This window comes from Mirounga angustirostris, unplaced genomic scaffold (assembly GCF_029215605.1).
Source record: "Mirounga angustirostris isolate CCGP_5_RB_7025 unplaced genomic scaffold, mMirAng1.0.hap1 SCAF_13, whole genome shotgun sequence".
NCBI lineage: Eukaryota > Metazoa > Chordata > Mammalia > Carnivora > Phocidae > Mirounga > Mirounga angustirostris.
In genome coordinates, this window is record NW_026991721.1 from 30567917 (window position 1) to 30582906 (window position 14990).

At 34.6% G+C, this 14990-nt stretch overlaps 1 protein-coding gene across 2 annotated transcripts in view; it reads left to right on the plus strand.

Annotated features, from left to right (window-relative positions):
• KIF18A (kinesin family member 18A) overlaps nt 1-14990 on the plus strand; it is a 97401-nt gene that overhangs the window by 23262 nt on the left and 59149 nt on the right. For both annotated transcript variants that reach the window (XM_064576724.1, XM_064576723.1), the window contains exons 5-10: nt 996-1106; nt 2532-2729; nt 4840-5016; nt 7053-7127; nt 7316-7428; nt 14054-14216. In XM_064576724.1, coding sequence (XP_064432794.1) covers nt 996-1106; nt 2532-2729; nt 4840-5016; nt 7053-7127; nt 7316-7428; nt 14054-14216 — 837 coding nt within the window. The remainder of the gene's footprint in view (nt 1-995; nt 1107-2531; nt 2730-4839; nt 5017-7052; nt 7128-7315; nt 7429-14053; nt 14217-14990) is intronic.

Here is a 14990-nt window from a genome sequence, read left to right on the forward strand (position 1 = left end):
AAGAAAGAAGAAAAATAATGAAGGGCAGAATTAAAATAATCAGAATACTCTTCAGTATTATTTTGTTTTCCTTTGAAATAATTGAATGAGCTTTTCTTTTTGTAGTTGTTTTTAGGCAAGAGGGTTGGGGTTTTTTGTTTGTTTGTTTTTTAGAGAGAGCAAGAGCTCAAGGGGAGGGACAGAGGGAGAAAGAGAATCTTAAGCAGGCTCTACACCCAGCATGGAGCCCAACATGGGGTTCAGTCTCACAACCCTGAGATTATGACCTGAGCCAAAATCAAGATTCCAATGCTTAACTGACTGAGCCACCCAGTCACTCTAAATGAGCTTTTCTTTTAAAAATCTTGCAAATTTAAACTCTGTATTCTGCTTAATACATTTATATTTTATCTCCTCCAATAGATAAGATCTTATCTTTTATTTCTCATATAACACCAAAGAATAGTTGACCCTTGAACAACATGGGTTTGAGATGAACAGGTCCTCTTATATGCGGATTTTTTTAATAAATACAGTACACTATACAGTGGCTAACTGAATAAAATAAATACAGTACAGTACTGCAAGTGTATTTTCTCTTTCTTATGATTCTCTTCATAACATTTCCTTTTCTCTAGCTTCATTTATTGTAAGAATATAGTATATAATATATGTAATATACAAAATCTGTATTAACTGTTCATATAATCAGTAAGGTTTGAAGTCAACAGTAGGTTATTAGCAAAACTTTTGGGAAGTCATAAGTTACATGTGGATTCTCAGTTGCCTGGAGGGGAGAGGTGTGTCAGTGCCCTGAACCCCCGCATTGTTCAAAGGTAAACTGTATATCTTTTGCTTAGTACTATGTAGGAAATATTTAATGGGATACAATTTATAGAATGCATTTTTACCTTTTATTTTATCTTTAAAAGTCTTTTTTCTTGTTAAAAGTTTATTAAAAATTTTAAAGATAGATGGCTATTTGTATGTTTTTCTTCCACTTAAAACTTCTCTAGCCCAAATCCTCAGAGGAGATTTTACAGTTATTGGATAGTGGAAACAAAAACAGGACACAGCATCCCACTGATATGAATGCCACATCTTCTCGTTCTCATGCTGTTTTCCAGGTAACAGGCCATTAGACTATTGTTCTTAAAATTTAATTTAAAATAAACAAAGCCAAATTCATGTGGGGTAATTTTCATATATGCAAATAAAATCCCTTCAGCTGTCTGCTCCTTCCTCAGCATTTCCTTTATTTTGGAGCTTTGAATAGATTTTATCAAGAATAATCAGAATTGAGATGATGTAAATCAGAAGTATAAATTTTTACTGTGTGAAGATACAGGATAGTAAGGTGGTAGCATTAAAGGGTTTTTTTCCTTGTGTTTTTTAGTTAGTGAAAATATTTAATCTTTCCTAAGGATAATCTTATATTCAGAGCAGACCTTCTCTTTTTAGGTATAGATTTACAGAAGCAATAAATTGGGGAGATTCTGATTCACTTTTTTAAAGATTTCATCATAGGGACCTTGCAAATACTTGCATTCCTTAAGGACATTGATTGCATTGATACAGTTCTTTTTAGGAGCACAATTCTAGAAAGAGGTAAAGCATATGTTAGTAGCTATTATTTTTTGTAGTTTCCAGTCCTGTTAAAATCCAAATTACTTTATAGCTTCATTCTGGATTATGCTAGTGTAACCCAATTTACAGTAAGAAATTGATATAGTTGAAAGAATTCATATCTGAGGCAATCAAGTCATTCAGAAAGTCACCAGCTCATAAAATTTTATTAATCCTTTATGTTCTTTCCACTAACTCTTCATTTATCAGTAGTCATAAGAGAAATGTTTATCTATGACACTGAAATTTCCCCAAAATGTCTTTAGACCCTGCCCTATATGAATATTAACAAAGATCTTTATAATGGAATAATAGCTAATCTTACCAATCTACTTAATTTATTTCAGTTAAACTACAAATTCAATAAATTATGCTTTACTCTAATGGACTGAACATGACATGTATATTTTACTATTTTTTTTATGGGATATTTTCTTAATTATAATTACAACAGTTTTGGGAATTAGAATACTCTTAGACTTCAGTTTGGGTCAACATTAAAATTCAGCTTTCCTTGAGGAACAATTCCTGGAGACATGCACATTCTGACCACTGCCTTTGGTTTTTGGTTAGGAACATTATTTCTAGAGTACCTGTGCCCCAACCACAACCTCTGATAATTCTATGATCTGGCACAGGGGTTACCAGAACACAAATGGCAGTTGTTTTGAGCTTCTATCAGATCAGGAGTTATTTGCCCTCTGGTACATATGTAGGAAATCTTTTCATTTTTGAGTTTTTTTCAACTTCCATAATTATTTCTGGTGTTCTTGGATATCAGCCAATCAGATTATTATACTTTGTTCAGTTTGTTTTTAAAATGAAAATAATTTTGATTTCATGTTCTTTTAAAAATAAAGGGCATGTTTCCTTTTTAATTTTGTTAAATCTTATCCTCATTTTTCCTATTCTGTAATTTCAAAAAGATTTATTTGCGACAACAAGACAAAACAGCAAGTATCAGTCAAAATGTACGAATTGCCAAGATGTCACTCATTGACCTGGCAGGGTCTGAGAGAGCCAGTACTACCAGTGCTAAAGGAACCCGGTTTATTGAAGGCACAAATATTAATCGATCACTCTTAGCTCTTGGGAATGTTATCAATGCCTTAGCAGATACAAAGGTAGGTACTTTATGTTTCTTTATTTTAAGTATTTTGAAATATTGAAATATGTGTAATTCCTAGGAAGTTACTACTTAAAATAGTTTTGTTTTGAAGATCTGTTATATACCAAATTTCAAGAATATATCAGTAATATTTGATAGAGCAAAGACTGTAGAAAGTCTATGATATCAAATAAAGCTGTGTTTGGTTTGGTTTGGCTTAGTTTTAATTTCCAGTTTTATAATTAGAATTTGTTGAAAGAAATGTATTGAATATCATATTGATAGTTAATATTCTATGGTACTTTCTCATCACTTATTTTAAACCTGATTAATAAAATGACCATTTAGTGATCACTACACAACAAGCATAATTGAATTGGGATAAATACAAAAACTACATTTTAGGAAAACAAATTCTGTTCTGATTAGTATTTTATATACTATAAAATTGGGTTAAATATTAAGAGTTAATTTTTCTTCAGATGAGGGGCTTAAAATACAAAATATAATTAAATCACCTAATAGTATAATGTTTATCAGTTGCTTTTAGGCCATTTAAAAATATTTTACATCTACTATATGCCAGAGTGCTTACTAGAACACAGCATATTTGACAACTTCTGTATTGGTAAAACTGACTTCCTTTTTTTTTAATTAAAATGTGATCATTAATTTAAGTTGAAGCCAGGTTCAAGCTTTAAGAAATTTCTTTATTTAGGAAAATACAAGTCAACGAGTGCTAGGAAAATGTTGTATTTTGAATTAGTAAGAGTATATTAAAATGATTTGGGAAGTCTTTTTTAAAAAAAACAAATTCCTGAAATCATGTAAAGGCAAAGATGTCCTCTGTTTTCTAAGTTAAAATCTCAAACATGTAAGCAGACAGTATGATATAGAGACTGGTTTTCTAAACTTAAGCCATTTATAGCATTTTTTCCATACCAACTTAATTTTTTTTTAATTTCTTTATTGTTACGTTAATCACCATACATTACATCATTAGTTTTAGATGTAGTGTTCCATGATTCATTGTTTGTGCATAACACCCAGTGCTCCATGCAGAACGTGCCCTCTTTAATACCCATCACCAGGCTAACCCGTCCTCCCACCCCCCCCCCAGAACCCTCAGTTACACCAACTTAATTTTTAATAATTGACTCCTATTGAGTCATTTATGAGTCCGTGTTTAATGCATGTCTTGTACATATAAAATCATTTCAAGTTAACACCAGCAGCGCGCATTCCACACTATGTGGGAAACATTGCTATGGTGGAAAGCACAGTACTACTGGGAGCTGGGACACCTAGGGCCTATTTCTAGCTCTGAGTTATCAGCCATGTTAACTGAAGCAAGTCATTTCACTTTTTGTTTAGCATCCGTTTTTCTCTTCTGTAATGTGAAAGATTTACATTGTATAACATAAGGTTGCTTTCAGCTTAACATTATAATGTTCTGTTTTTAGGGAAGTTGTGCTTTTTGGAAAATTTGTTTTTTACTTTAAAATCAGAACTGTATCTTTTAAGTAAAGGAAAACCTAGAAATATAAGTTCTCTTAGAGCTGTGTTATCCTTTCAGACAAAGTCTCTGTAAGATTATAGTTTTAATTTACTTTGTATCCATGTTAGCTAATTATTTAATGAGAGAAATAGCTCTCTGCCATGCAGGATTCTTATTATTCCTATAGTAGATTTGAATAGGTCATACATTGCTTTTGTATTTTAATTTCTTTTTAAATAATGGAGATTTTTTTATATGAACATTTTGTTTCTGATAAAGAAAAGTTAATATGGAAAGATTTTGTTAACTATACCCCACACTCAGTTTTCCCAGTTGTTAACATCTCACATTTATTTGGTATACTTACCACAACTGATGAACCAATATTGATGTTTTTTTATTAACTAAAGTTTATATTTATTTAGATGGGAACATAATCTTTAAGTAGGATATTTGTTTTATATATTCACTCAGTAGTTCCATAAGATTCATTATCATCATTTCGATCACCAATTATATCGTAAGTCTGGGCAAAGTTGGGCAGTGCTTAAATTCTTAGAGTGAAGTGATAGCAGGTTTGAATTTAAATGTGGAAAATGACATAAGAATTCTTTTTTTGTTCTTTCAGAGAAAGAACCCGCATATTCCTTACAGAAATAGTAAGCTCACTCGCTTGTTAAAGGATTCTCTTGGAGGAAACTGTCAAACTATAATGATAGCTGCTGTTAGTCCTTCCTCTGTGTTCTACGATGACACGTATAACACTCTTAAGTATGCTAACCGTGCAAAGGACATTAAATCTTCTGTAAGTGTGTTTAGTCTGCCTTTGTTGTAAGGGCATTGGATGTATACTATTTTTATAACTTTAAAAAATGTTAATTAGAGTTGTATTTTTACTAAGGAATTAGCAAACAGGGTTAGAAATGTCTATTAGCTTGGTTAATTGAGCATTAACTTGGACAATTAAACCATTAAGCATCTTGATTACATATATAATAGATATTATTATTTAGTCTTTTGGGAGCTAGGATGCTTTAGTGCCTTTCTTCCTGACCTTTTTCATATCATGGCACATGATATTTTGATGGTACACTGGAATAATTGGTCAGAGCTTTAGCATATTTGTTACAGCCAAGGATAATGTTATCTGCTTTAACTTAGCACCACCCCTTTCTACCTGAAAACCTTGGACATGTTAGGTAATCTCTCCAAGCCTCAGTCATTTCATCTGTAAAATAGATATATCTGCCTCAGTTTATAAAGTAAATAGCCCTTTTAAAATAATTCATAATATTGATGTAACCAATCTCTATATAGCTCTAACGATATAATAATGATTGGTTAGGTCAGTATTTTTGCCAGTAATTTGGGGTGACTAAAAAAATATAAGTCAACCGTGATGTATTTTTAAAATCGCAGGATCTCAGGGTCAGAAAAAACCAAGAGTTTAAGTGGTATAATGGCTTCTGCTGTTTACCCCTCTGCTACTCCCACTGTATGAAGATGAGCAGGTTATTGTCTTTTTTTTTTTTTATGTTAGTCACCATACAGTACATCATTAGTTTTTGATGAAGTGTTCCATGATTCATTGTTTGCGTGTAACACCGAGTGCTCCAAGCAGTATGTACCCTCGTTAATACCCATCACTGGGCTAACCAATCCCCCCCACCCCCCTCCCCTCTAAAATCCTCAGTTTGTTTCTTGGAGTCCAGAGTCTCTCGTGGTTCGTCTCCCCCTCCGATTTCTCCCCCTTCATTTTTCCCTTCCTTCTCCTAATGTCCTCCATGCTATTCCTTATGTTCCACAAATAAGTGAAACCATATGATAATTGACTTTCTCTGCTTGACTTGTTTCACTTAGCATAATCTCCTCCAGTCCCATTCATGTTGATGCAAACGTTGGGTATTCATCCTTACTGATGGCTGAGTAACATTCCATCATATATATGGACCACATCTTCTTTATCCATTCGTCTGTTGAAGAGCATCTCGGCTCTTTCCACAGTTTGGCTATTGTAGACATTGCTGCTATGAACATTGGGGTGCATATGTCCCTTCTTTTCACTACATCTGTATCTTTGGGGTAAATACCCAGTAGTGCAATTGCTGGGTCATACGGTAGCTCTATTTTCAACTTTTTGAGGAACCCCCACACCGTTATTGTCTTTCTTAAAGAAATGTTCATATAATCTATATAATTAATTGGAAAAGGATATTCTCTATGGGTATGCAAAGCTTTTCACACGTTTTTCATGTAGTCCTTACAGCAACCCACTGAGGAAGGCTCTACTTCACAGTTGAGGAATCCCATGCTCAGAATTTTAAGTACCAAATTCTAAATCAGTTAAGTGAGAAGTGGACAGGGCCTCGAAATCAAGTATTTGAACTTCTGTTTGATGTTCTTCCACTATTCCGTAGCTGCCAAGGAGCCCATACAATTATAAAAAGGATAAAATGTAATAACTCGTTAAAAACTAGTGAACTTAGAAATTATTGAAACTTAAAATTATCTCTAAATTTCTTAGAAGTCAGAGGAAAAAGAAAGTGGGCAATTTTAATTATAATGTGAAGAATGCTTTGTAAGTTCTTAAAACTACCTTTCTCAGATAGTAAGATAATTTCTTTATTATTTCATTTATTTTATAAATGTGCTCAGCATATCCTCTTGTTATAGATTTTGAACATAAGTGTAATTGATCATGATTGTCACATGATTGTAATTGTCACAAATTCTGAATTCATGGAGCTGAATTAATAAGGATATAATGCCATTTTTTTGTATATATAGTTATGTGATTATCTCTCTATACATATGCAATCATAATTTCTATCTTTTTAACAGTTGAAGAGCAATGTTCTTAACCTCGACAATCATATAACTCAGTATGTAAAGATCTGTAATGAGCAGAAGGAAGAGGTATGTCTAATTTCCCTTAGTTCCTCATTTATGGGATTCTGCAAACTTATGCCTACAAATTTGACGTTTTTTCCTATTACAGTTGAAAATCTAGCATGTTCAGTTATTTTTCACAGCTAAAATTTTTCTGTAGCCACGTATAATAGAGATAAATAATTTGTATTTTAACTAGTGTTTCTCTCTACTAGATATTAATGTTAAAAGAAAAATTAAAAGCCTATGAAGAACAGAAAGCCCTTACTGAGGAAAATAACAAAGCAAAATTAATGATTTCAAACCCTCAGGAAAAAGAAATTGAAAGGTAAAAATGACATTAAGATCTCACTTTGAGGATTTTATGGTTTTAAAATTTAGTCAGATATTTTATGTTATCATTTGTTGTATGTCTTTATATATTCTCAACTGAATTCAGGAAGCCACTGACTACTGCTCTTTATATTTTGCACACTTTGGAGATCAGATCATTTTAATATGTGATTGTGATTATACCAGGACTTAGGTATAAGATGGAGAAAGTAAGGCCAATTATGTCACTTACGAAATTAGTTTTTTAGCAGTTTTCATATTTTTCTTCTCAGGTGTCTTATTCCATTCAGGCTGTTGTAACAAAATACCACAGACTGGTCTCTTAAAAACAAAACAAACAAAATTATTTCTCATAGTTCTGGAGGTTGGAAGTCCCAAGATCAGGGGGCTGGCATAGTTGGGTGAAGGCATTTCTTTCAAGCTGAAGATTTCAATGCCTGAATCCTCATATGGACTCTGGGAGCCTCTTTTTAAGGTTACTAATCTCATCCACGGCGGGGTGGGGGGTTCCTGCCCTCATGAACTGATTACCTCCCAAAGACCCCACCTCCTAATACCATCACCTTGCGTGTTAGGTTTCAACATAGGAATTTTGGGTAACAAACATTTAGGCAGTCTCATCTGGCATAATATCATTATTCGTATAATTCATATAAATTTTATCTACCTTTTCTTGACTATGTATAACTAATAATTCATGTATTTAGTTTGTTTAGTTAATTATTTGAAGGGACATCTCTGAGAGATATAAATTAATATAGAATTTTGATAAATTCCACCTAAGCTTTTTAACAGGTAAATTTTTTTTTATTCTTATGTTAATCCGCATACATTACATCATTAATTTTAGATGAAGTGTTCCATGATTCATTGTTTGTGCATAACACCCAGTGCTCCATGCAGAATGTGCCCTCCTCAATACCCACCACCAGGCTAACCCATCCTCCCACCCCCCTCCCCTCTAGAACCCTATTTGTTTTTCAGAGTCCATCATCTCTCATGGTTCATCTACCCCTCCGATTTCCCCCGCTTCATTCTTCCCCTCCCGCTACCTTCTTCTTCTTCTTTTTTTTTTTCTTAACATATATTGCATTATTTGTTTCAGAGGTACAGATCTGAGATTCAACAGTCTTGCACAATTCACAGCACTTACCAGAGCACATACCCTCCCCAGTGTCTATCACCCAGTCACCCCATCCCTCCCACCCCACCCCCCACTCCAACAACCCTCAGTTTGTTTCCTGCGATTAAGAATTCCTCATATCAGTGAGATCATATGATACATGTCTTTCTCTGTTTGGCTTATTTCACTCAACATAATACCCTCCAGTTCCATCCATGTCATTGCAAATGGCAAGATCTCATTCCTTTTGATGGCTGCATAATACTCCATTGTATATATATACCACATCTTCTTTATCCATTCATCTGTCGATGGACATCTTGGCTCTTTCCACAGTTTGGCTATTGTGGACATTGCTGCTATAAACATCGGGGTGCACATACCCTTTCGGATCCCTACTTTTGTATCTTTGGGGTAAATACCCAGTAGTGCAATTGCTGGATCATATGGTAGCTCTATTTTCAACTTTTTGAGGAACCTCCATACAGTTTTCCAGAGTGGCTGCACCAGCTTGCATTCCCACCAACAGTGGAGGAGGGTTCCCCTTTCTCCGCATCCCCGCCAACATCTGTCGTTTCCTGACTTGTTAATTTTAGCCATTCTGACTGGTGTGAGGTGGTATCTCATGGAGGTTTTGATTTGGATTTCCCTGATGCCGAGTGATATTGAGCACTTTTTCATGTGTCTGTTGGCCGTTTGGATGTCTTCTTTGGAAAAATGTCTGTTCGTATCTTCTGCCCATTTCTTGATTGGATTCTTTGTTCTTTGGGTGTTGAGTTTGATGAGTTCTTTATAGATTTTGGATACTAGCCCTTTATCTGATATGTCATTTGCAAATATCTTCTCTCATTCTGTCGGTTGTCTTTTGGTTTTGTTGACTGTTTCCTTTGCTTTGCAAAAGCTTTTTATCTTGATGAAGTCCCAATAGTTCATTTTTGCCCTTGCTTCCCTTGCCTTTGGCGATGTTTCTAGGAAGAATTGGCTTCGGCTGAGGTCGAAGAGGTTGCTGCCTGTGTTCTCCTTTAGGATTTGGATGGACTCCTGTCTCACATTGAGGTCTTTCAACCATTTGGAGTCTATTTTTGTGTGTGGTGTAAGGAAATGGTCCAGTTTCATTCTTCTGCATGTGGCTATCCAATTTTCCCAACACCATTTGTTGAAGAGACTGTCTTTTTTCCATTGGACATTCTTTCCTGCTTTGTCAAAGATGAGTTGACCATAGAGTTGAGGGTCCATTTCTGGGCTCTCTATTCTGTTCCATTGATCTATGTGTCTGTTTTTGTGCCAGTACCATGCTGTCTTGATGATGACAGCTTTGTAATAGAGCTGGAAGTCCGGAATTGTGATGCCGCCGGCTTTGCTTTAACAGGTAAATTTTTAAAAAAGAAAGTTGTTAATACAATATTCACAAGGACTTTTCCCCTAAGCAGTTCAGATAATTTTCCAAATTGTCCCAATGGAGTACTAGTTCAAAAGCTGTGAATCTTGAGTAGTTCTAAGAAGGCAATAAGAAATTCCTGGATCAAATGAATTTGGAAATTACTTCTTATTTAAGGAATCTAGGTGTTTTCCAAAGTACATCAGTTTATTAAAGGCTCTGAGAGGTCTTGTAATAAAGGAATCTGTCCAAACTTGATTAAAATTCAGTGAAGTTAAACTTATTTTATATTCTCCAGAGCCAATGTTCTGTTATCACCAGTATGAAAAACTAATCACAACTTAAACCAATGATTATTCACACCGTTTTGGAACTCTAGAGTTTATAGCGGTGTCTTGATATACATAAGGAAGACTAGTGAATGGTGACTTTCAACCTAGTTTCAGATACAACACCTTTTTTAAATTTGGATTTGTATATTGAAGTTTACATAAAATATCCTTGATTTGAAAAAAATATTTTTTGACTCAGTTGACCCCAAATGCTAAGTAATTAATACTTCTGATAATAATGCTTTAGTTTTGTAGATGGCTTTATAGTCTTTGATGATTTTTATGCCCATATTAATCTGATCACTCCAACAATCCTTTGAAATTTGAAGTGGGATATTGTTTTCTCAAAGATAAGGCAAGAACTATAAATCATCTCTTTCAAAAATTAATCTTTTTCTTCCATACTGTGCTATTTTACAAATATCTTAAAGAGGTAATTAAACAGTTATTTCTATCAATGACAATCAGTTTTTCATATAGCATAAAGTTGACCTATATATTGTTATAGTACCAGAGCTCTGTTTATGCTGGAAATTTTCTAAAATATTTAGGTTATTTTCTTGTTAATCCCTCCAACAACCCGCTGTCAAAATAAAATTGTTACATTTATGATGCTTTTTGTTATATCCCACCAATCTTACAGTGACTTTTTTTTTTTTTAAAGATTTTATTTATTTATTTGAGAGAGAGAGAGTGAGCGGCAGAGCGCACAAACAGGGGGAGCAGCAGAAGCAGAGGGAGAAGCAGGCTTCCTGATGAGCAGGGAGCCCGATGTAGGGCTCGATCCCAGGACCCTGGGATCATGACCTGAGCCGAAGGCAGTCGCTTAACCGACTGAGCCACCCAGGCACTTACAGTGACTTTTGAAAAATAAATGAAGTGAAAGTCATTCCTTGTTACACAGTTTAACTTATCAAAAAGAGCTTTTAACTGACATATTATTAGTTGTTGTTAGGTTTTATTTTTTTTTTTAATTTTATTATGTTATGTTAGTCATCATATAATACATCATTAGTTTTTGATGTAGTGATCCATGATCCATTGTTTTCGTATAACACCCGGTGCTCCATGCAGTACGTGCCCTCCTTAATACCCATCACCGGGCTAACCAATCCCCCCTCCCCCCTCCCCTTTAAAACCCTGTTTGTTTCTCAGAGTCCACAGTCTCTCATGGTTCATCTCTCCCTCCGATCCCCCCCCTTCATTTTTCTCTTCCTTCTCCTAATGTCCTCCATGCTATTCTTTATGTTTCACAAATAAGTGAAGCCATATGATAATTGACTTTCTCTGCTTGACTTGTTTCACTTAGCATAATCTCCTCCAGTCCCATCCATGTTGATGTAAAAGTTGGGTATTCATCCCTTCTGATGGCTGAGTAATATTCCATTGTATATATGGACCACATCTTCTTTATCTGTTGAAGGGCATCTCGGCTCTTTCCACAGTTTGGCTATTGTGGACATTGCTGCTATGAACATTGGGGTGCATATGTCCCTTCTTTTCACTACATCTGTGTTTTTGGGGTAAATAACCAGTAAATAACCAATTGCTGGGTCATAGGGTAGCTCTATTTTTAATTTTTTGAGGAACCTCCACACTGTTTTCCAAAGTGGCTGTAGGTTTCATTTTGTTAGTCAAATGTGGGATTGGCCCACGTGCAACCAGATATTCTTTTGTTGATGTAAGTTTAAAAACAAATTTAAAGAAAATTAAAGAAGTCACCAGCTGCTCAAACATGGACTTACTGCTTGCATGGGATTGTTCAGCGCTATTTAACCAGATCTAGTTACCAGTTAAAACCTTAGTAGACTTTTCTGCAGTTGATGGCTTCAAGTCATGGAACCTTTCCTTCTGAGAAAATGATTTAAGAGGGAGATGGCCTGAGCTAGGAAATAAAACAGTAAAAACTTTAGGGTTTTAATTTGTGCAACGTATTATTTAGCATAATTTCCTTGTATATTATAAAGAAGCTGTAAATATCAGATTATATACCCCAGAGCTTTTGTCATTTTTCCTCCATCGAGCCCCGCATCAGGCTCCCTCAGCGGGAAGCCTGCTTCTCCCTCTCCCTTTGCCTCTTCCTCTGCCTTCTTGTACTCTCTCTCTGTCAAATAAACAAGTAAAATCTTTTAAAAAAATTTAAAAAAAAGAAGGAATGATAATATCCAAGAAGAAATCATAAAAAGAAAGTACAATTGTTCTTTATACAAAGTAATTATACAACTTCACTTGTGACTGTATCAAGAAAATTGTGTAGAATTTAATAATCATCATGTATCACCTAAAATCATAGGCAAAGATTTTTATTACTAGTTAGTTGAATGTTTTAAATGACTAGAAAATAGTTATTAGTCAATCCCTTAGGACTCTTTACTGTTTTAAAATGATAGTTTTTTTGGTTTTTTTTTTTATGGAGATCTCTAGAAACCTTTGATACTTCCTTTTCTTCCATCCTAATCGGTAAACCCCACCAACTAAAATAAGTCTGGAGCACAAAATTACAAAATTGACAAATATTTAACTCTATCCTTAGATAAAATGTTTTAAAAAAAACTAAGAAATTATCTTTGAGAATAACCTAAAGATAACTTATCAATTCATTTACTGGCATTGGTGTGTTGTAATATAATACAATGAAATTGCAATGTCCATACATACTTCCTATGAAATATTTATCAGTTTGACAAAACTGCAGTCAAGTCGATGTATTGTGGTTTATAGTCATTCCCAATAGAGTTTTATTAAGAACTACTGACGTAAATTGGCAGTGTCTTTACCACAGATCCTTACAAATATATCTAAAATTTTGGCTGAAGAACATTTATTTTTAAATGCATATAATTTGTTACAGTTTTATTTTAAAGGCTTCACAGTTAATTTTTCTTTGAGAGCTTTGTATATGACTGTTCATACTATTACTGTAGGTCAGACCTGATCTGTGATTTAAAAACATAAATATATATTTATAAAATTAGAATATTGCTGTGACCAATGTTCTGCTGACCCTGGAGGATGCAGAATTGCAGGTTCCTTTTAGGCCTTGCATAGATTTTTTTGAGCTTGAGGTCTTTATGCATCTGGAGGAGATTGAGTCAAATCCCTCAACTTTGATTCTCCAAATCTTCATTGCCCTTTGGAGGAAAGATACCAGAGTGGCTTTTCTAGGTTTACCACATTGCAAACTTGGTTGTTTTGGGTCCTGGCAATGTCAGCTGACTCCTAGCCAGGCTGTAGGGGGTACCTAACCGTATGGTGTGTTTTCACTGTAACAAATTCTAAAACTAAAAACTGGCTATCTCACTTTCCCTAGGGGGCCATGGAGGCGCCATATGATTAGGCCACCCACTGCTTGTTTCTTCACAGTTAGCCAAAATCAAAACAACACACAGTACTGTGTTGCTTTGGGGGCCTTTTAACTGGGATTGTACAGGTTCAAATTATCATCCTTTTCCTACAAACATAATATTTTATTTCTGCTAAGCAGCTGGATTACATAGACAAAATAGAGTATATTAGTTATATAATTATGACTTACATAGACCTTATAATACCTATATCTTTTAATAATATGATCTTCCTTGGAGAAGAAAAAGAATACAGTAAAAATGAAGTTAATATCCTTTTCCAAACATTTTTGTAATTTAATAGGAAACAGTCACTAACCTATTTGCTGTTTGTCATTGGGTCTAATTCTATGAGTGATATATATTCTTTTGTTCATTTATTTGTTAAATAAATTTATTTCACAAAATTAGTCAGATTCTGTAATGTGTTTTATATTTGGTAGATTTCAAGAAATTCTGAACTGCTTGTTCCAGAATCGAGAAGAAATTAGGCAAGAATATCTGAAGTTGGAAATGTTACTAAAAGAAAATGAACTTAAATCATTCTATCAACAACAATGCCACAAGCAAATTGAAATGATGTGTTCTGAAGACAAAGTAGAAAAGGTATTTATAATTAAATTTTACACATGTAAACACATGGGGACTTCTAATTCTATAAATGTGATAGATAATGTTATTTAATTACCCATTCACTATGAACATCTGGAAATGCTGGAGGAAATGTATCAAACATTGTTTTAAATTCATAGTTAAGTGCGCAAGACAGAAAATTAAATTCCTAAGTGTCAGAAAGAAAAAGGAAACCAAATAAAACAAAATCTCAACTGCAATTGTTGCTTCTGTGAGGGTTGATGGAACACTTTACATGAAGTTAACACCCTCACTGTTGGGTACCAAAGGTGGGGCAGTGGGAGCCGTAAACCCCAGATACAGGCAGTAATTTACAACTTAGACCAATTGCAGATCTTTTTTTCCAGGAAAGAATTTTTTTTTTTTTTTAAAGATTTTATTTATTTATTTGACAGAGAGAAAGATAGCGACAGCAGGAACACAAGCAGGGGGAGTGGGAGAGGGAGAAGCAGGCTTCCCGCTGAGCAGGATCCCAGAACCCTGGGATCATGACCTGAGCCGAAGGCAGACGCTTAACGACTGAGCCACCCAGGCGCCCCTGGGGAAGAATATTTTATCACTGACATTGTTAGAATTTCCATTGCATGGTGCTGAGAAAGGCAGACCATCTTTTACTCATTTTTATTATTTCATGCAGTAGTACGCTGCCCTCCCTCCGTCCACACACGCAGACCTCTCCCAATATCATACCTTTGATGTACACCACTTCTTAGGCAAGGGACCCAAGGGAGACAGGGCGTTAAAAAT